General features: G+C 36.5%; 4 protein-coding genes across 11 annotated transcripts; 3 read left to right on the top strand and 1 right to left on the bottom strand.

The window, feature by feature from the left end:
* Nucleotides 1-1,111: 1,111 nt before the first annotated feature.
* LOC132173794 (ubiquitin-conjugating enzyme E2 5) lies at nt 1,112-7,702 on the top strand. Of its 8 annotated transcripts, none has more exons than XM_088514253.1 (7): nt 1,112-1,218; nt 4,762-5,107; nt 5,284-5,363; nt 6,014-6,128; nt 6,358-6,410; nt 6,685-6,813; nt 7,276-7,702. In XM_088514253.1, exons 2-7 carry the CDS (start codon nt 5,064-5,066, stop codon nt 7,407-7,409), a joined length of 555 nt encoding a protein of 184 aa, XP_088370379.1. In that variant the 5' UTR covers nt 1,112-1,218; nt 4,762-5,063; the 3' UTR covers nt 7,410-7,702. The 8 variants fall into 8 exon arrangements, with proteins under 8 accessions (XP_088370379.1, XP_088370385.1, XP_088370386.1 ...); XM_088514259.1 differs by having other exon boundaries at nt 1,116-1,218; nt 5,035-5,107; XM_088514260.1 differs by having other exon boundaries at nt 1,123-1,218; nt 5,032-5,107.
* LOC132173556 (uncharacterized) lies at nt 1,946-2,821 on the bottom strand. The gene is made up of 2 exons (XM_059585072.2): nt 2,796-2,821; nt 1,946-2,699 (listed from the first exon to the last, which is right to left on the bottom strand). Exons 1-2 carry the CDS (start codon nt 2,819-2,821, stop codon nt 1,946-1,948), a joined length of 780 nt encoding a protein of 259 aa, XP_059441055.2.
* A 1,879-nt stretch (nt 7,703-9,581) lies between the features above and the next one.
* LOC132173788 (putative inactive receptor kinase At2g26730) lies at nt 9,582-12,436 on the top strand. The gene is made up of 2 exons (XM_059585394.2): nt 9,582-10,925; nt 11,597-12,436. Exons 1-2 carry the CDS (start codon nt 9,668-9,670, stop codon nt 12,211-12,213), a joined length of 1,875 nt encoding a protein of 624 aa, XP_059441377.2. The 5' UTR covers nt 9,582-9,667; the 3' UTR covers nt 12,214-12,436.
* Nucleotides 12,437-14,673: 2,237 nt separating this feature from the next.
* On the top strand, nt 14,674-16,363 carry LOC132173789 (RING-H2 finger protein ATL46). The gene has a single exon (XM_059585395.2). The coding sequence runs from the start codon at nt 15,145-15,147 to the stop codon at nt 16,279-16,281; it is 1,137 nt and encodes a 378-aa protein (XP_059441378.2). The 5' UTR covers nt 14,674-15,144; the 3' UTR covers nt 16,282-16,363.
* The last annotated feature ends 2,693 nt before the right edge of the window (nt 16,364-19,056 follow it).

The following is a 19,056-nucleotide window of genomic DNA, read 5'->3' as shown; positions in this document are numbered from 1 at the left end:
TTGTCATGTCAGTTTGGAAATTTTTTTGGGTTTATTTGTTTGGCTCTCGAGCATTTCTTTAAAATATTATTTCTTTATAAAATACAAGTTCGCTATCTACCCTCATATTTTTTACAAAATTTCAACACAATTCTCAATGAAAAACAAAAATAAGAGAGATGAGAGAGTATAGAGAAATATTTATATTAAAATAATGTATAAGAAAGCAAAAGTGAAGTTGCTACAAGTGACTTTTTGTGATTTTTTGAAAATTTTCCTATATATAAAAAAGGGAATAAGTTATAGGATGTCTGTTGCTAGTTCTCTTAGGCTAACCATTTTTCCCTTTAACAAAAAGACCTCTTCACATAGCTAAACAAATCTGGTATCTTCCCGTCATTTAGGTAAGAGTGTATAAGCGGTTACGATTAGCGGTTATTGTCTTTAATTGCTAACCACCAACCGGTTTTGATCCTCTCAACAAGGTTAAATTTGCCGTCAGAAGTTGAGTTTGTAACTCTGCTGTTATCTACTCCACTTTCGTGGCAGCAACTGCTTCCAAGTCCGTCTTCTCACTGCATCCTACTCAAACACATACATGCATGCATTTGATATCATTGCTCTAGTGGAAAAAATTATATATATATATATAGACCGTGGTTATTAACCACCTCCATTTATCCTTAAAATTGTATTTTTTTTTTTTTTTTATCTTAGGTGATTAGCAAATTTTTTTAATAACTTACAAAAGAGGTTAATAGAATTTTTAATTATTAATAATATTTTTTTCATTAAAAAATCATTGACAATTTTTAATAATGTTAAAAAAATATTGACTCAATGAATAATTTATTCTTCAATAAATTATGAAGAACTGATGCCTCAAACGTCCTTCTCTCGAGTCTTCTTTCCCAACGGTCTACAGTTCGAATAGGAAAATATTCAATTAGTTATAAAAAAAAAATATTTTTGTCTTTTTGTATTTTAAGGAAATAAAAATGATCTTTCATTATAACTAACTTATTTTTTTCGGTGAAGATTACGAAGTAGATCCTAATTCAACGGCACACACTGACGCGCCTTAACTCCTGATTAACGGATGAAAGCCACGTGGCTCGCTTTCTTCGGATATCACAAGGCACGCGCGTGACACGTTTGGTTCTGGGGACTTTACTTCTCCGATCAGAAAGCGAAGCTTCATCCCGTGGCATTTGCTCTACTGAAATTGAGTGGCATACTGTAAGACAGCTTTTCTTTGTATTTTCACGGATTTTGTCAGGAACCAATCAGATTATATTTTTTTGCTTTTTTGGTCAAATTTTTTTTAGCATGTTAGTCATAATGCGCTAGTTCTTTGCTGATATAAGTGATGGAATGTGAAGATTTGATGTGAATATGGGATTGAAATGGTTTTTTTTTATAGTAAGATTCAATTTTTTTCTGCTTGGCCCTTGTATCTCTCTGTTGGTGCAGATGGAGCATGTGGTTGTGAATTGGGTGGTTGCATTGTGCATCAGACACTGCTTATAGCTTTTTCTGATCATTTCTTGATGGCCCCATGAGACCATTTGATTCTTTAATTGTTGTTGTGAAGTGCAAATTAAAGATTGTACCATAAGTGTTCTTTCTCATTTCACTGGGAAATCGAGCAAGTTGACGCAATTTTTTTTTTTTTTTTTTTTTTTTTGATGAATAAGAAACTTCATTAAGAGCAAACAAACCAATCAACAAAGTAGCACCATATACAAGCCCTTTCATAAGGCCGAAACCACAACCTCACAGAGGTTTAAAACCAACCAAAACAAAACTAGAAAAAACACAAAGCTGCAGAAACCAGCTTGCAATCAGCAAAATTACAAGCAAAACATAAAACCACCACCAGAAAGCCTTCCCAAAAGATGGACCAGCTTTCAAAGAGAACACACTCAACAAACCAAACCAGACTACAAAAAACCTGCAGAGAGACCTACAGCAACAAATCTGCAGGTAAATTCCATGAAGAGGCTAAAATCAGATTCTCTCTAGTCTTAGGGAATTTCCCCTTCCTAGCTAGTCTAGATTGCACTTTCCAAAGGATTTTCTTCAAGAGCTGCTCCTCTGTGCTTGGTTGACCGGAGTGTTTTATATCATTTCTTGTGCGCCATAAGTTGTAAACTACAGAACCTAAGACCAGGTGGCAGAGGATACCTTTAAGAGCATTATTCCCCCATTGACTGATGCCTAGCTGCATAATCTCACCCCAAATTACAGAAGGATTGTGCACTCTACATCGAAGCATACAAAACTTCCAAATTCGATATCTGAAACTACATTCAAAAAACATATGTTTTCTGCTTTCCATTTGATTATGATCGAAAAGACATTTAACATCACCATTATATCCCCACCTGATCAACTGATCACCTGTTATAAGCCTGTTCTGCATAGCAAGCCACAAAATGAAAGCATGTTTGGGAATGGCATGTGGAAACAACACCATCTTCCACCAAACAATCTCCACCTTCTTTTCGCTAAGAAGCTCCCAAGTTTCTGAGCTAACATAGGTACCTTTCCTAGAAGAAGTCCATAAAGGCTTATCATGAGGACCAATCCTTATCTGAGGAAGCCTAGCTTGGATCTCAACTAGTGCATCAGACCTGGCCAGTCTCCAAAACCAGTCACCATTAAGGATGTCAGAAGAGAGCTTAGCCTCCACACTACTCTGAGCATCATAGATAGCCCTATACCCAAAAACCTCAAACAAAATACCAGAAGGATGTCATGAATCCAGCCAAAGATGAATATTTTCCCCATTACCAACCTCAAACTTTACAAACCTTTTAGCAATATTCCTCAACTTCATAATTTTTCTCCAACTTCTTTGATTTAAAATTACAGCTTTTGTCATTTGCTGACTCTACCTATGTTACATGAATGTGATTGTCTTTTTGAATTTATTTATTTTTAGGTATTTTGAATATTTTTTTTAGAATTACTTTTGATAGCCCCATTGTCATGCCCTTGAATAGAAATTTAAAGAGGAATACAATTGTTGTGTTGATTCATGGTGTTTGTTGTATTGATCCTTGACAGATAATGTGTGCTACTGCATCATTTTGCTGCGTAGGGGCTAAATTGTTGTTAAAGATACAACATAAATAGGCTATGTATATTGTGTGACGACCAAATGATAACATAGGTACATGCTTCTATGAAGGAAGATAACTGGTTTGAGCTTGATGCGGAGGCATTTGAAGGGAAATGGTTCTGGATTCTATAATGTTAAATATATTTGTCCTTAAACCCTATACCACTTTGAGGTTAGTCATGCTATGGAATCCACCAAGATCTAATCCACTAAATATTTAACAGATTTTATGCCGGAGAAACCGGTAGTTCTATGGCTAGTAGTGTTTTTGGGCTGCAAGCAAGCCATTTGAAGAAATCTGAGTTATACTCTCACTGCTATGTTGGTTAGAGATGGTTTTAGAAACTTTTTACTTGATCCAGGAGTTGTGTTTTTTTGCATATGCAAAAGGTCCATTTTCAGAAACGAACTAGATTTGGAGTTGGATGATGTAGCATTTCAATCTTATTGTGAGAATGGTTCGTCCTTTTTCTTCCTCTACTACTTTCTTCATGTTATTTCTTATAATAGTCTGCCTTTGTTATATACATCCATTGGTGACACAATAATGGTTTCATTAGCATTTTTCCTATAACATCTATCAGTGTTTTGTGCTGCCTTCAAGTTATTTTCATTGTTTCATCACTTACCTTTAATTTTGCCTGTTAGTGGTTGAAAAACGGTTTAGACCCAAACAAACACACCTAGAGGGGATTGGATAGATGTTCCAAGACAAACTTTTCCAATTAAAATTAAGAGAGGCACAAGCCAAACAAAATCAATAAAAAAAAAATCCAAAATATAAGTGCAGTGAATAAAAAGATAATGCACGGGATTCACAAAATTTTTGTAGACTCAAAGCAAGACTTGTAATCCTACGAGTAACACACTCGATATCCGCTCCAAGGCAGCTTCAAAAAAGTGGCCTTCTTCTTAAGTGACTTGGCACGAACGAACTAGTTCGATCTCTGGAAGTCCAGCTCTAATGAACTCATTAGCCGGACCCCAACACTCAAAAGAGAATTTAGGATTTCATAGTAATTTGGTAATAAGGAGAGAAGTTAGAAAGGAATAAGCTCTCTCTCTCTCTCTCTCTCTCTCTCTCTCTTAAGCTTTTTCAGGTTTCCTCTCTATTATCTTTTCACATAAAAAATTGTGTAAAGCATGATATTTATAGGAAGGGGAATAATTTGGGTTGAACAAGGAAATCCCATTTAGAACAAAATTAGAATTCTTGTAAACTCACTCGAGCGACTGTCGAGCAAGAATCAAGTTAAGTTTTTGTTTTTGCTTATTTAACGTCCGAACTTGCAGACTCGAGCAAGTGTTTATAAAATGCAAGCCTTGAATGAAATTTCGAACCAGTCTCAACTGTAAATATAATCAATTACAATCCAAATGACCCATGTTTTGATACTAGGATTTGCCAACACAAATACAAAACCTAACAGTGGTGATTTCCTTTGTGGTATCATCCAAATATCCTTTTGAATGTAGGATTTCCTATCTTGAAAGTTTAACAAAATGGGTGTTAATGGTGCAAGTTTAACTATTTGATATGTCATTGTTTCGTGATGTCTGTGGTTTATCGAAGAATTTTTTTGATTTTTTAGTCAGATTTAGCTGATCTTCTTATAAAATGTTGTGATTTGCTGTGTGTTTTTTTTCTTCTTTAGATCAACAGATATGTGACTTCCTTGTTCCTAGTTTTAGCTGTAAAGCAAAATTTCAGGTTTCTGATACGGTTCCTGCTTATCCATCTCATATTACATCTTGTAAGTCTTTGCAAAAACCGGTATGTGCATATTCCTGTACGTCAGACTACTTTATGTACAACGATTTTGTATCTCTGAATATTGCTGAACACAAGTGTATGTTTGGTTTTATTGAAGTTAATTCTTTAATCAACAATTGGGAAAGCTATGAGTTTCTTTGTTGGATCCTAGCAGGTTGTGGAGTTTAATTTATAAAAACTAAGATGTCTTCTCAAAGCAAGAGGAGAGAGATGGATGTCACGAACTTGTGAGTTGCTCAATATTGTTAAATCTCCATGCAAAGATATATATTTATATGCTCTTTACCAAGTTGGCCTTGTATCATGAGTTTTATTTCAAGATTACAATTACATTTTCACATGCTGAAGTTATGAGTGATGATCATTATTTGCTGCACCTCTCACATGTGTTAATGCTGTCCAGGATGATGCATGATTATACTGTGGAGATGATAAATGATGGACTCAATGAAATTAACGTGGAATTCCATGGTCCAAAAGAAAGTACTACCCTTACCTATTCTTCTTTGTCCTCATGATGTGTTGTATTGCAATTGTTTAGACGGATATGATCTGTGTCTTTCTCTCTCCTTGTGGGTGCATGTTAATATTGAATTCTATGAATGAATTCAGAATTTGCTTGCTGATCAATCCTAAAGAATATTAATTTTGCCAAGTCCTTGAAAACTTTATGGTCTGTATGCTTTTAAATCTTACAGCAGAGAAAAGAGATCCGATAGCTTTCCGTGTAAGTAGCAAAAGATCCTTAATATCTATCCCACCCTGAAACCTTTGTGTACGTTGTCCAATGACCCTTAGCTAAAGTGTGCATTATCCACTATCTTCCTGTTGATGTCAATAGACATACAGGGCTACATGGTGCTTAGAGATAATGGAAAATTAAATTTAAATTCAACTTGTTGATAAGGTTTTGATCCTTATTTTTCTTTTGTTTTGTTGATTTTTGAGACACTGTTTATGAAGAGAATGGTTCAGGAAAATCCAGTTTTTTCTACCATTGTCATTCCTATTTTACTGAGTGATTCCTCTGAGAGCTTTCCCTTTTTCCCCCTTTCTTAAAAGCCATTTTGGTTTTTTAGATTTTTGTTCTTTGATATTATATTCTCTGTGTTATATGACTGTGATTGTTTCAGGCCTTTATGAAGGCGGGGTTTGGAAAGTCCATGTTAGGCTTCCCGACACTTATCCATATAAGTCTCCGTCTATTGCATTTGTGAACAAGATATACCACCCAAATGTTAATGAACGGTGAGCAACTTATACCTTAAAAAGCAGTCTCATCTTTTATCATTTCCAACTAAACTCTTCTGCCCTAGTAATATTTTAACTGCTTGAACAAAGCAGCTGGAACACTGGTCATATAAAGTTCAGTTCTATAACTTCTATTACAATTTAGAAACACTACGACTGCTGGTAATATTCTTTAAGATTGTTATCAAGAAGGCTGACTTTGGTTTTTCTATTTCACCAATTGCAGATCTGGTTCTGTGTGCTTGGATGTTATTAATCAATCTTGGAGTCCAACGTTTGGTAATCATCAATTTTCAATTCCTTTTTTTTTTTTGAGTAAAAGCTTCAACTATTGTGTAGGTTATTTTCTACAGTTGTCTCTATTCAAGCTTTTCATGTGTTATGGTCCCCATGTCTCCCTCCCTGGTCGGAATGTGTAACAATTTTCATGACCAATCTTTTTGTATGCTTTTACTGTTGCAGAAGTCAGCAAACTCTCTCTCTATTTCTCTCTAAACCTTTTGGATTCACTTGGATTCCTCACATAATATACCCATGATTTCTTCTGCCACAGATCTGTTAAATGTGTTTGAAGTTTTCCTTCCACAGCTCTTACTTGATCCGAATCCTTCCCACCCATTTAATCGTGATGCTGGAGCATTGATGATGAAGGATCGGAAGCTGTATGATCAGAAAGTAAAAGGTGAAAATTTTATTACTATCTAATCTACCTTTCTTTTTGCAATACTCATGAGTTTTTTTGCAAACCAACTTCAAGGAAGAATCACGACTATCTGAAAACTTTGCAAATTGGAAGTCACTCTGCAGTGGCATAGAGGCCTTCCAAGAGGGTATTTTCATGACATTTTTGTGTGAAATGAAATTTAGGTTGATAAGATGATTTGGACTGTCTAATATATCTTGCTCATTTACATATCTCCTGAAGAAGGCCCATCAAATGGTGTGTCATCAACTTTCTGCCTGTGGCCCTGATACAAGATTCTTCCTAGATTATTCCCCACAAACTATCTTAATTACACTTTAGCCATTTAAGCGTAATTAAGATATATGTATCCATGAGAATGTTTCTTAAATTATGCAATGCAATGAACGTCATATCTGGAATTACAAATATAAGCTGTTCCACTTTTATTTGTGGAAACAGAATACTGTGAGCGATATGCAAAGAAGGAGACTATCACCAATTCCACACTTGAAGGGGAGTGTAACGATGAGGACATCAGTGACGAAGAAAGTGGTTCTAGTGATGATGATATTGCTGGACATGGCGACCCATAATGAACTTGGTGTGCATCATTCTCTGATTTCAAAACCATCTTTATAGCAGCCAGCAGCAATGAATCCCTATAATATACTAAACTCTTCAATTGTTACTAGTTTTTGCTGGATATTTCTATTGCGACACCTGTACTGATATTTAAAGATACAGGGGATGGAATGGAAAACAAAGAAACAGAAGGAATCCACATGTTAATCCATATCTTTTTACTAATGATGTATTATAAATAAGTATTTATTATAAGTTTGTGAGATTAAAGATGGTTGAATGTAGTGTGTGGCCTTCTCATGTATGTTGAGGATTTGTCCTGTATTTTTGCATGTTTATGTTAAGGTCCTATTGGTTGTTAGTTGTTACAATACTAAATGTCACATATGGCTTAAGTGCAATCTCTCAACGGTGTGATATTAAGCTCTTATTTCCAGTGGTTTATCCATTCTACTTTTTTTGGTTAAAATGGCTAATGAAAAAGCCAAAACCACCTTCATCAGCTTATCTAAAAGCAAATGCAAAATCCCTTCCTGATCAGTTTTAGTTAGCCATTTTGCATAGAAATATAGATTAAGTACTGTGAATGCTCTTAAGCACTCTCTCATCACAAGCCGATTTTTTTATGAGTGAATTTTACCAAAGCCTTTCAAATAATTGTAGTATTGGTAATATATATATAATCTTAGAAAAAAATGACAGAAGTATTAGAAAATTATGAAGGCTTCTTTTATAGATGAAGATTAAGGCCTAAGTATGGTACACGCCATTTTGAATATTAAAAAAAAAAAAAAAAAAAAAAAACACACACACACACGAACACACCAAAACATAATCATGTGCATTATATCTCCCGAAAAAATTAACTAATGCCTAATAAACCTCTCTTCTCTCTATGAGTGTTGATTTATGTGCATCAGTGTATGGGAGTTCTAAAGTCTCCCACACACACAAACACAAATTTTTTAAAAATCAAAATCTAACAAACACAAACACACTCTCTCTCTCTCTCAAATTATCAAAATCATAGTACCGTTGTCTCGAAGCCATATTATCAAGAGATATTAGAAAAAACTTGAAAATAAAAACTTAATTTTTTTAAATCACTACTTATTTCAAAACTAATATAAATAGATGAATTTAATCATTTAATTTATATTATAACATAATTGGTAATTTTGCACCCACAAAGAGAGTAATAACTTTAACCTTTTTTTTTTTCAATTAATATTTAAACATAAAGAAAATGCTTCACTTAAATTTATTGCCAAAAGCTTCAAAACCTATCGAGCCGGCATGCTCTCAAAACCTATGAGTTGTTGAGGTCCAATTGCAGCTTGAGCTATTTGTGCTTGAAGAAGTCATTGCCTGGTATTGTTGTTGGCTCATCTCAGATTACTGGCCGATCTGGGAGAAGGCAGAGCATTTATTGGTTACATACTATATATCACAAAATTCATTCAATGTGTTTAACAGTTGAGACAGATTTTGCCATTCTGAGAAGACCATCTTGATTCTTTATTCCCTGCTGAATGACTTTTGCTTCATTGAAGCAGGCATGTCTCTTTGATATCTACCTTCTACATTCTTATACTAGAAGCATAGCAGATTTTAATAATCTAGACTTTTCTACTACCCACAGGGGCGTCAGTATTTATATTCACATATCGGGTTTAAATCATGTCGAGAAATGGGTAGAAAACTATATAGGTCAACTCTAACTCGGTCTATTTAATTAAACAAGTTAAATCTCTTAACCTTAACTTGCTAATTTCATACATAGGTCGTATAAAAAATTGCAATCATTAACTACCCCTTTAGGTCGATGGGAATGTAACTTTAGTGTAAAGGAGGTCTCTTTCATACATTAAAATATGATGATTGACAATATATATATTTTAGTGAGAAGCCAACATAGAAGGGCATGGCATTCAAAATGTGACTGTTTCAAAATGCCGGCTGCTAATTATTCCAAACGCCACTTTTGTGCCTTTTGGCTCGTTTCTATGAACACTTACTGCAAGTCACATTATTACAGACCATTACAAGCTACCTCGGTAATATCAGCCAAGTGGCAGTCTTGACTGATATAAGCTTAATCAGCCTATTACATGCACTTTCTTCTTCTTCTGCCATTACAACTAGCCAAACCCAGTTGATAAATAAGGAAAGCATAGAGCCATTTGCACAAAAATCTGAACTCTGCCATAGGAAGAGGGACAGAATTCCCATCTGGGTACTCCCCATTTTGATCCTTGTCATCACTCCAATGGCAATTTCACAAGAGGAGGAGGTGAAGCAGGCGCTTGTTCAATTCATGGACAAACTCTCACCAGGAGCAAATGCACAAAGAGATGCCAACTGGGGTTGGAACATGACTTCAGATCATTGCAACTGGGCTGGAGTGACTTGTTATCCGCGCAGTAATTCTGTGTGGCAAATAGGTATTGAAAAATCCAGTCTCAGTGGAGTTTTTGATGCCAGTTCTGTTTGCATGGCGAAGGATCTGCTTATTCTCAGCCTGAAAGACAACACAATACATGGAACAATAGGAGAAGAGATAGGAAAATGTAAGCAGCTGACTCACTTGTACTTAAGTGGGAACAACTTCTCTGGTAGCCTTCCTGATTCTCTCTCGTATTTGGGTAACTTGAAGAGGCTGGAGATATCTGACAATAACTTCTCTGGTGAGCTTCCTGATCTGCCTCGGATTTCAGGGCTCAGAAACTTTCTAGCTCAGAATAATAATCTGCGTGGAGGAATACCCAACTTTGATTTCTCCAACTTTGATCAATTCAACGTCTCCAACAACAATTTCAGCGGTCCAATTCCTGATGTCCATGGCCTTTTCACTGCAAACAGCTTTTTGGGTAATCCTGGATTATGTGGACAACTTGTGTCAACTACTCCCTGCCCACCTGCTCCTCCACCATCTATAATGGAACCAAAGGCATCGTCAACTAATGGCTTTCTTGTATATGCTGGCTATATGATTCTTGGCATAGTTATAGTGCTCTTCTTTGCGGTCAAATTAATCCAGAAAAAGAAGAAGAGAGAAGAAAAGGTAGATGTTCCAATTCCAAATAATAGAGTGGCAGGGGATGCAAGCATCTACAAGCCTAGTGAAACATCCATTGATCATCAGTTCAAGTTTGGTGTAAACAGGTCTGAATATTCAATGACATCTATTGAAAGTTCAGCCATTACATCTACCCTTGTACTTCTCACGAGTCCATCGGTGCCTTCTCTGCGATTTGAGGATTTGCTTAGAGCTCCAGCTGAATTGCTTGGGAGAGGAAAGCATGGAAGCCTCTACAAAGTCATGCTCGATAGTGGGGTGAATTTGGCTGTAAAGAGGATCAAGGATTGGGAAATTTCTGATGAAGATTTCCGCAGGAGGATACAGAAGATAGAACGAACCAGGCATTCAAATATATTGCCACCGATTGCATTTTATTGCTCTAAGCAAGAGAAGCTTCTTGTCTATGAATATCAGCCGAATGGCAGCCTCTTCCAGCTTCTCCATGGTAACTTCTCTTTCTCAATATATTTTCTCTACAATGTTAGTCTACCTAGTTTCTTCCATGCCCCTTCAATCATTTCTTATTAGTTTAATCTTTTACGATAAGTGATCGTTTAACATGGTATCAGAATAAAAGTCGTGAGTTTCAAACGTGGTTTCTGTCAATTTACCCTCAATTTCAATTAAATATTTTATATCAACGCTTCACTTATTAAGGAAGAGCTTGAGTCTTAACGTGAGGGGAGTGTTAGAGTAATAAAAGACAGATTTAACATATCATACAAGAGATTAGTACAATAAGAGAGAATAAAGCAAGCATAAATGCTTATGCATGTGGGTCTTGAATGACTTGAATCAAGAGCTTTTGTACCGGGAGAAGAATTATGAAACTATACCAATTAAGTTGATATGAATGAATAAATTTAATCATTTAATTTATATTCTAATACCCATAGACTCAAGTGTCACATGAAACCTATTTTAGTTTCTAGGTTGCTTAAGAATCTGATTACAATATTAGCACAAAACTGTACACCATGCCTCATCATTGGATCTGTGGCATGCTACATCCATTCTCTTTCTCTCTTTTTTCCCATGTATTTTCCAGGGCCTAAACGCCACGAATATCATATAAGAACTATATAAATATTTTTCTGAGTCATTGTTGATTTTCAGGACCACAAAATGACCATACATTTGACTGGGGAAGCAGACTAATTGTTGCAGCCAGCATTGCTGAGGCTTTGGCATACATGCACAAGGAGCTGCAAGAAGATGGGATAGCCCATGGCAACCTAAAATCAACAAACATTTTGTTCGACAAAAACATGAATTTATGCGTCAGCGAATACGGTCTGATGATGATGGAAAATCAAGAAGAATCATTTCTTCCCCAAACCAAAGATTTCAAAAACAAACATTTGAGTGCAGGCCAAGCATATGGCACCTTCAAGCTTGATGTCTATGGCTTTGGTGTGATCCTCCTGGAGCTGCTCACAGGAAAGCTTGTGCAGAACAATGGGCTTGATTTGGCTACATGGGTGCAGACAGTAGTGAGAGAGGAATGGACAGTAGAAGTGTTTGAGAAGGGCCTGCTCACAGAAGGTGCTAGTGAAGAGAGGATGGTGAACTTGTTGCAGATAGCCTTGAAGTGCATAAATCCTTCACCAAATAAAAGGCCTAGCATGAGTCAAGTTGCAGCCATGATAGTTACATTGAAAGAGGAAGAAGAGAGCTCAATATCTTTTAATGCAGGCTCACACATATATATGGGAGACACACGTCCGCTGTGAGAGTACAAAAATTCGTCTACTCATCCCTATATCTAAATACAGAGTGTCTGCCCAGAAAGAAAAAGAAATTACATAAGAGTGTCTAAAGCACACCAGTATCCATTTGTGTGGTGAACAATTCTTTTTTTCAACATTGATGATTGTATGAATGTACTTCATCTTAAATATTATACTACAATACTCATCATCTTATAGCAATGCTTGCTAATTATACCTATCACTATTTATGAATGCACCAGTACTAGTTTGAAATGGAGAGCATCCTTGTTCTTCGCAATTTCGATAATTTTGCTCCTCTTGAATAAGAAATCGGCTCCTTTCCATTTCAGAGGATCCTTCTCCCGCAATCCTTCGAATTCATCTACTTTGAGTGCGCTAATTAAGGGTGGGCAAAAACCCACCCAACCCTCCCCGCCCCCCCGATCCCCCCAGGCCCGCGCGGGTTTTAAGTGTTTTTTTGCAGGTACGGGTGGATTTCTCCCAACCCGCACGGGGCAGGGCAGGTTGCGGTTTTTGAAATTTTTTCCTTGTAGGTACCCACCCAACCCCGCATAAGTATAAAACAAAAAAACCCTAACCTTAATCATTTTTTTCTTGCGCCGTTTCTCCTCTCTCTCGTCTCTCACGTCTGCTCTCTCCATCTTCTGCTCTCTCTCTGGTCTGTTCTCTCTTTCTCGTTAGCAACTCTCTCTCCATCTCTCGTTTGCTTCTCTCTTGGTCTACGCCGCCGCTCGACATCCTCAGGCCATAGGCTACTGCGCCGCTCCAACCTCTAGACCACGATCCAGGTTTTTTTCTCTCTCAAGAGATCTCAAGTTCTTGGTCCAGATTTCAAGTTTTTTTCTCCCTCGTCCAGATTTAATTCCAAGTTCTTTGGTTTAGGTTTGATTCAACATTCAAGGGTTCTGATGTAGCGGCTGTGTAACTTGTGTTTGTTTAGGAGGAGAAGAAACCTGCAGAAGAGATGAAACGAAAAAGAAAGAAGAGAAGCCGGGGGAGGAAAGAAAGGAGAGGATTTGAGGAAGAGAGAACCTAATCCGCACAACTCTCCCCGATCTACCCCGCCCCGCCCCACAACACCCGAACCCGAACGGATATTCTTCATTGTGCTCGGGTGGCGGATTGGAATTTCCAGAACCCGCATTGTGCAGGGCAGGTGAGAAAAATATCGATACCCGCCCTGCCCCAATCCGTGCCCACCCCTAGCGCTAATTGATTGTGATTAAATGCCATGTATGCAAGAAAAAGAAGTATCGCAATGCCCCCCACCATCATGATTTGTCCACCTTTGGGATTTGCCTCATCTCCTCCTTAGAAAAATTTTAGCAAAATAAATCATTTTTGTAGAGGTAAGAATTAACTTATTTAATTTAATTTTATTATTATTTTTTTTAAAAAAAAAAAAAAACAATTAGGATGGGCATGTGGCCACTCTAAGTGGAGGAGGGGTGACTGCACAGCAACCCCAATTAAACTTCTTAGTTTTAATTTATTTTGCAAGTAAGGTTCTACATTTATTTGGATTTAAAAAAAAAAAAAAAAAAAATAGAAGTAAATATACTCTATAGAACACGATTTCTTAAATGTATACTCAACCAAAAAAACACTTCTAAAAATAATGTTCACATTTATATTACATAAGAACATTTTTTCAAACCAAAAACACAAAATATTTTCTAAATCACATTAACAAACATACCCAAATGAAACTCAACAATGTGCACGTCTCTTACTTTGGAAAAAGAAGCCAACATATATTTCACTGTTTTTATAAGTTCTAATAAGACCTATTGCCAAGTATTCTTTGCATTAATTTAAATAAATAAATAAATAAAATCCTCTTTTATTTTGTCAAGTCAGAAATACCTTTTTCTTTTTCCTGTTGAAAATTTTTACCACCACAAAGGGGTGATAACTGCAGTCATGCCAAGATTGATGGGGAATCATCATTGATAGGCAACCATTTGGATCATTTGTGATTATTAAAGAAGCCACAAAGATTACTGTGGGCAATCGAATTGTGTGCAATGGTGGAGATGTTAATCATTCCCCCATTTCACTTGTGATGTGGTCAGCCATAATCTCAAAATGAGGGAGGCAAGAAAGAAGAGGGCTTTGAGGATTGTTTGATATTATTTGAGTTAATGATTAGCCCTATGCAGCTTCCTCGATTGTGTCTTCTGAACACCTGCAAGTGGTAGGCCCCTTGGATTTTGTCAAAGGAGGAAATGTACATCCATACACCAGATACATGAGTAATGAATTTGGCTTACTTTGTGGTAAAAAAAAAAAAACAAAAATTACTTTCCATGTGTTTTAGTTTTTTTAACTGTTTAAATTTACTTTGCCAAACATAAAGTAATTGGAACAAAAACAAAAAAGGGAAAGGAAAAAAAATCTATTTTAGGTCATGTTTGCTATCATCACTATGTCCTCTAACTCCACTTCCCCACAGCCACACCCTCACCCACCCACCCCCCTTAACCCTGCTGGTGTACATCTATATAAAACTAACAACTAAAAAATCCTTCCTCTTGGGACTCCTGTGGCGCAAACAGAATTCAAAACCAGAAAAATCTCATCTTCACCAACCAGAGACTCTGCATTTCTCTATTAATGGTTTCCTGTGTGCTTCCCATATCAAATGGTACGTATGCAACCTTTAACATCTCCTCAGTTCTCCAAAAACCCATCTTCTTTCTAATCTTGAAAATTCATTCACTCGGCTTTCATGTAATAGCAGCAAAATCCCCATCCAAAAGCATTTTGTTTTCCTCATAAAACCGAGAGAATTTGATGGTTGTCAACAGCTTAGCATAATTCCAGCTACATTAATATTTCTACTCTTGGAGTTGGAGTTAAATGTGTGTTTCAAAAGTATAAAAGACATTTGTGATAAAGATTATATTTTTAGCATACCCATCTGTCAAAATGTTTAGCATTCCCTATGAAGCCCAGAAAAAAGATGGAAGTTTGGCATACCCACCTCCTCAGCCATCTCTCTCTTCATTCTCTGCTCCTTATTACAGTACCAACTATGAGAAAGAAGCAACCTCAACATCATCTTTTAGCAGAATCAGTCCAGTACTTCTTTTGCTTATAGTAATTCTAGCAGTAATCTTCTTCATCTATGGTCTTCTCCATTTACTTGTAAGATTTTTCATGAAAGGGCCATCTTCTTCAGCTATTTATCAATCAAATGGATACCCAGAAACCTCTGGTTCTCGTACTTTCCAAAGACAGCTTCAACAGCTCTTTCGCTTACATGACTCAGGTCTAGACCAATCTTCCATAGATGCTCTGCCTGTGTTCTACTATGTAGATATAGTGGGTTTGAAGGAGCCATTTGATTGTGCTGTTTGTCTGTGTGAATTTTCTGACCAGGACAAGCTGAGGTTGCTTCCTACTTGTAGTCATGCTTTTCACATGGACTGTATAGATACATGGCTTCTCTCAAACTCAACATGTCCGCTTTGTAGAAGGACTCTTTTGGGGCCTGGTAATCATATTGAAATTCCAGTATTTAATTTTAATGTTTCCAGGGAGCTATCAAATAGGTTTCCTAGTGATAGAGAGAATGGGCTTTCTGGTACTCATAGGCCAATAACTATAGAGGAAGATGTTGGTGAAAAGAGGGTCTTTTCTGTAAGACTTGGGAAGTTCAGAAGCTTCCATGATGGAGTTGGCAGTGGAGAGGGAGGAGGAGAGAGCAGTAGCTGTAATTTGGATGCTAGGAGATGTTATTCAATGGGTACATTTCAGTATGTAGTTGATGATTCAACTCTGCAAGTGGCATTGTCTGATAGTGGTGATGGTGATGGCAGTGGTGATGGAAGTAGTAATGTGAAGCTTGACAAAGAGAAAGGATTCTTCTCCAATTTTTCAGTTGATGGGGATGTGGAGAGCAAGAAAATCAGTGGCTGTACCAAAGGTGATAGCTTTTCTGTATCCAAGATCTGGCTGTGGTCAAAGAAGAGCAGAGTCCCAAGTTCTTCAAACAATCGAATGGATCTACCGCCTTCTTTTAATGTAAGTGTCCCAATTAATAATGAAAATCGAGCTGAATAAAATATGTATGACTACAATTTTTGTGTTCTCTATTGATAAATGAATTATTACACATATAAAAAGTCTGTTAATGTTTGTGTTCTGTTTTTCTTATTTCTAGTTATTGGGAACGAATTTACCTCTTAGTTTTCTCATCTTTTGCCTGAAATTTCAAGGGACAACAGCATTCCTGTTATGTGCGGTAGTGAAACTTCAAGATTGTTAGAGAAGTTCTTTATTGTAATTTTCTTTGGGGGAGATATAGAAACATTAGCTTTAATTATATTATTACAATCTCATGTGAAATTTAAGGCCTCCTTTGTTAACATTTCAGATGTACATCAAACCTTTTGAAAGCTAGCTAGGATTGCTTTGCATTATCTCTCAAAAATATGGCACATGCATTTATGATCTTCACCTGAATACTACTTTCCTCCACTCTTCAGTACTCTTACCTTATTGGGCATAGCTTGGTGAAAGAAAGTCCCAAGAATCAGATTAGCCAAGAATTATGCTAATTGTAAACAGTCAATAAGCCTTTTCCTTTCAGAAAGTAAATAGGTAAGAAAGTCCCCGGAAAACAGGCCTGTTTATTGTCAGTTGTCACCACCCACAAATTTCTATGCAGTGCCTATAATTTTCCATATGTTTATGCTTAAATCTACTGACTGCAATAAGAAGTTAAAAATTGATGGCATTTCGGGTATAGTTAATGATTTAAGGGGGCCAGACTCATTTTCATATTGGTGTGTATAAAGTGCTCCTTTCAAATCAAATGAAGTATGATTTACTATACTTTTCTATAATACTGTCGTCATTCTCTAATCTTTAGTCATAAAAGCTCATCCTTTAACCTAAAGTTCTCTTTAGTCATGATAGCTTTGTTTCAAAGTTGGTGTGGGTCTCTCTCTCGCTCTCTCTTATCCTGGGCCTCTGGGCTTCATACAGTCACCACACATAGGTTTTTCCAGTCTTTTTGTTCTAGTCCCTCATCCTTTATTATCTTGTTCGATTGACTTACAATGAGAATCCAACAGAGTGGAAGTTGTCATGTCGCATTTAGAAAAAGTGAGAATTGTAAAAAGGGAACTTTAAAAGAAAATGTGAGACTACTAGAGGCAAATCTCTTGCATCTGCCCCCATTACATTTCTTGCAAATGTCACAGAACAGGTCATCTTCCTTTAGAAATTCACAGGAAATGCAAAATTCTGCATCCAATGGAGGGTGTAGAGATTATGGCCGCCAAAACTTGATCCAAGTTATTAGGGTCTGTCCTAAAATTTTCTTATTAGGAAAGATCAGGTATAATATTCAGCATCAAGGCCAGCCAAATCATAATATGGTGTTGTTGGAATGCTTTAGCATTGTGCGTGTAAGTGTAAAAAGATTAAATCCTATGATTAACAAGATGTCACAAGTATAAGTAGTTCATATAGCATATACTTTCCAGATGAATAGTGCAAGCTCTTTGACTAAGTTTTCCCTACTTTGCTACTCCATAGAAAACGCAATCTCTCTCTCTCTATAGGGGAAATCATAACAGTGACCAAGATTCTGATACCCCATCAAAGATTTTACCTTGGATCATAATTGTGGTGAATTGCATATTTGAATTCCTTATCTTGGGATTCTCTTTAACCACCTTTTCTTATAATCTACTTTACCTCTTAATCGGTAACCTTCACTCAAGGAAGCTCAATTTATGACTCTTTGTAATAATATTGAACAAGTAATGAATTGTCAATGTTAATGTTAAAGTAATGGTTAAGTGATTAAATTTACATCTTCCTATCAGCTTAAGTTTTTGAGATAACTGGTAATTTAATATGGTATCAGAGCCAAAGGTCCATGGATCAAACCTTGACTCTGTTATTTCACCCCTTATTTCAATTAAATATTTTACGTGTTGGACCTCACTTATAAAAAAATAGAGTTTGAACCCACAGATGAGGGGAGTGTTAAACTAATGATTAAGTAATTAAATTTGCATCTTCCTATCAGCTTATGCTTTTGGGATAACTAATAATTTAACAATTAATTCAACTAATTGCCAAGGGTAACATAGATATATATGTCTTGAACAAGACTTGAAGGCTAGGATTGGATCATAATTTAGAAGATTTGAGAACCAAATATACACATTCTTGCAATTGAGTATCATTTAAGTCGCAAGATCTTCCTGTGAACCCCTAATCCAGCATGCTGTAGGTTGGAGTTGAGAGTTGATATGCCATATTGCCATGATTTTTAAAGGTAACACATTAAGTAGTAGCAAAAGATGCCAACTAGAAGCAATCAAACCGTCCTGCAAAAGCAGAAGCACAACTCAAACATTATAAAAAAACAATGCTAAGATAACCAAACGGGCAGTAGCTTGATTGCATTTTCTTTACTTTTCACTTAGCACTTCAGCGTCATATTAAGATAAATAACTCATATAAAGTGAGTAAATTATAATGATTCTTCTGATACTAAGTCTCATATTGATTTCTTACTAGATGAGACTAGGCTTTATAAGTTATTATAAAGAAGCGATCAATCTTATAAAAAATGCCAACAAAAGACTAAACCAACCCTGTCGAGCATATCTAGGGATGGCCAAACAATCTCCAACGGCCACTAGGGTTGTTGAACCATCTCCTCAATTTTTTTGAGAGTTCATTTAGGGGTAGTCAAACCACCCTCAATGGTTATTGGGAGTGGTTTGGCTACCCTCAGATATGCTTAGCAGGGGTGGCTGAACCAACTCTGGCAATTCGGTCACCCCCCATTTGGCAAAAGGGTGGCTTGACTAC

Source organism: Corylus avellana, chromosome 3, assembly GCF_965113065.1.
Source record: "Corylus avellana chromosome 3, dhCorAvel1.hap1.2, whole genome shotgun sequence".
Classification (NCBI taxonomy): Eukaryota; Viridiplantae; Streptophyta; class Magnoliopsida; order Fagales; family Betulaceae; genus Corylus; species Corylus avellana.
Note: the sequence above shows the minus strand (reverse complement) of the source record. Positions and strands in the feature narration are given on the sequence as shown.

Coding starts and splice junctions, on each gene's coding strand:
- LOC132173794 (XM_088514253.1), top strand. CDS start 5,064: ATGTCTTCTCAAAGCAAGAGGAGAGAGATGGATGTCACGAACTT. Junction 5,108..5,283: donor GAGATGGATGTCACGAACTT/GTGAGTTGCTCA, acceptor AATGCTGTCCAG/GATGATGCATGATTATACTG. Junction 5,364..6,013: donor ATTCCATGGTCCAAAAGAAA/GTACTACCCTTA, acceptor TGATTGTTTCAG/GCCTTTATGAAGGCGGGGTT.
- LOC132173556 (XM_059585072.2), bottom strand. CDS start 2,821: ATGAAGTTGAGGAATATTGCTAAAAG. Junction 2,700..2,795: donor TTGAGGAATATTGCTAAAAG/GTTTGTAAAGTT, acceptor TTTTGGGTATAG/GGCTATCTATGATGCTCAGA.
- LOC132173789 (XM_059585395.2), top strand. CDS start 15,145: ATGTTTAGCATTCCCTATGAAGCCCAGAAAAAAGATGGAAGTTTGGCA.
- LOC132173788 (XM_059585394.2), top strand. CDS start 9,668: ATGGCAATTTCACAAGAGGAGGAGGTGAAGCAGGCGCTTGTTCAATTC. Junction 10,926..11,596: donor CCTCTTCCAGCTTCTCCATG/GTAACTTCTCTT, acceptor GTTGATTTTCAG/GACCACAAAATGACCATACA.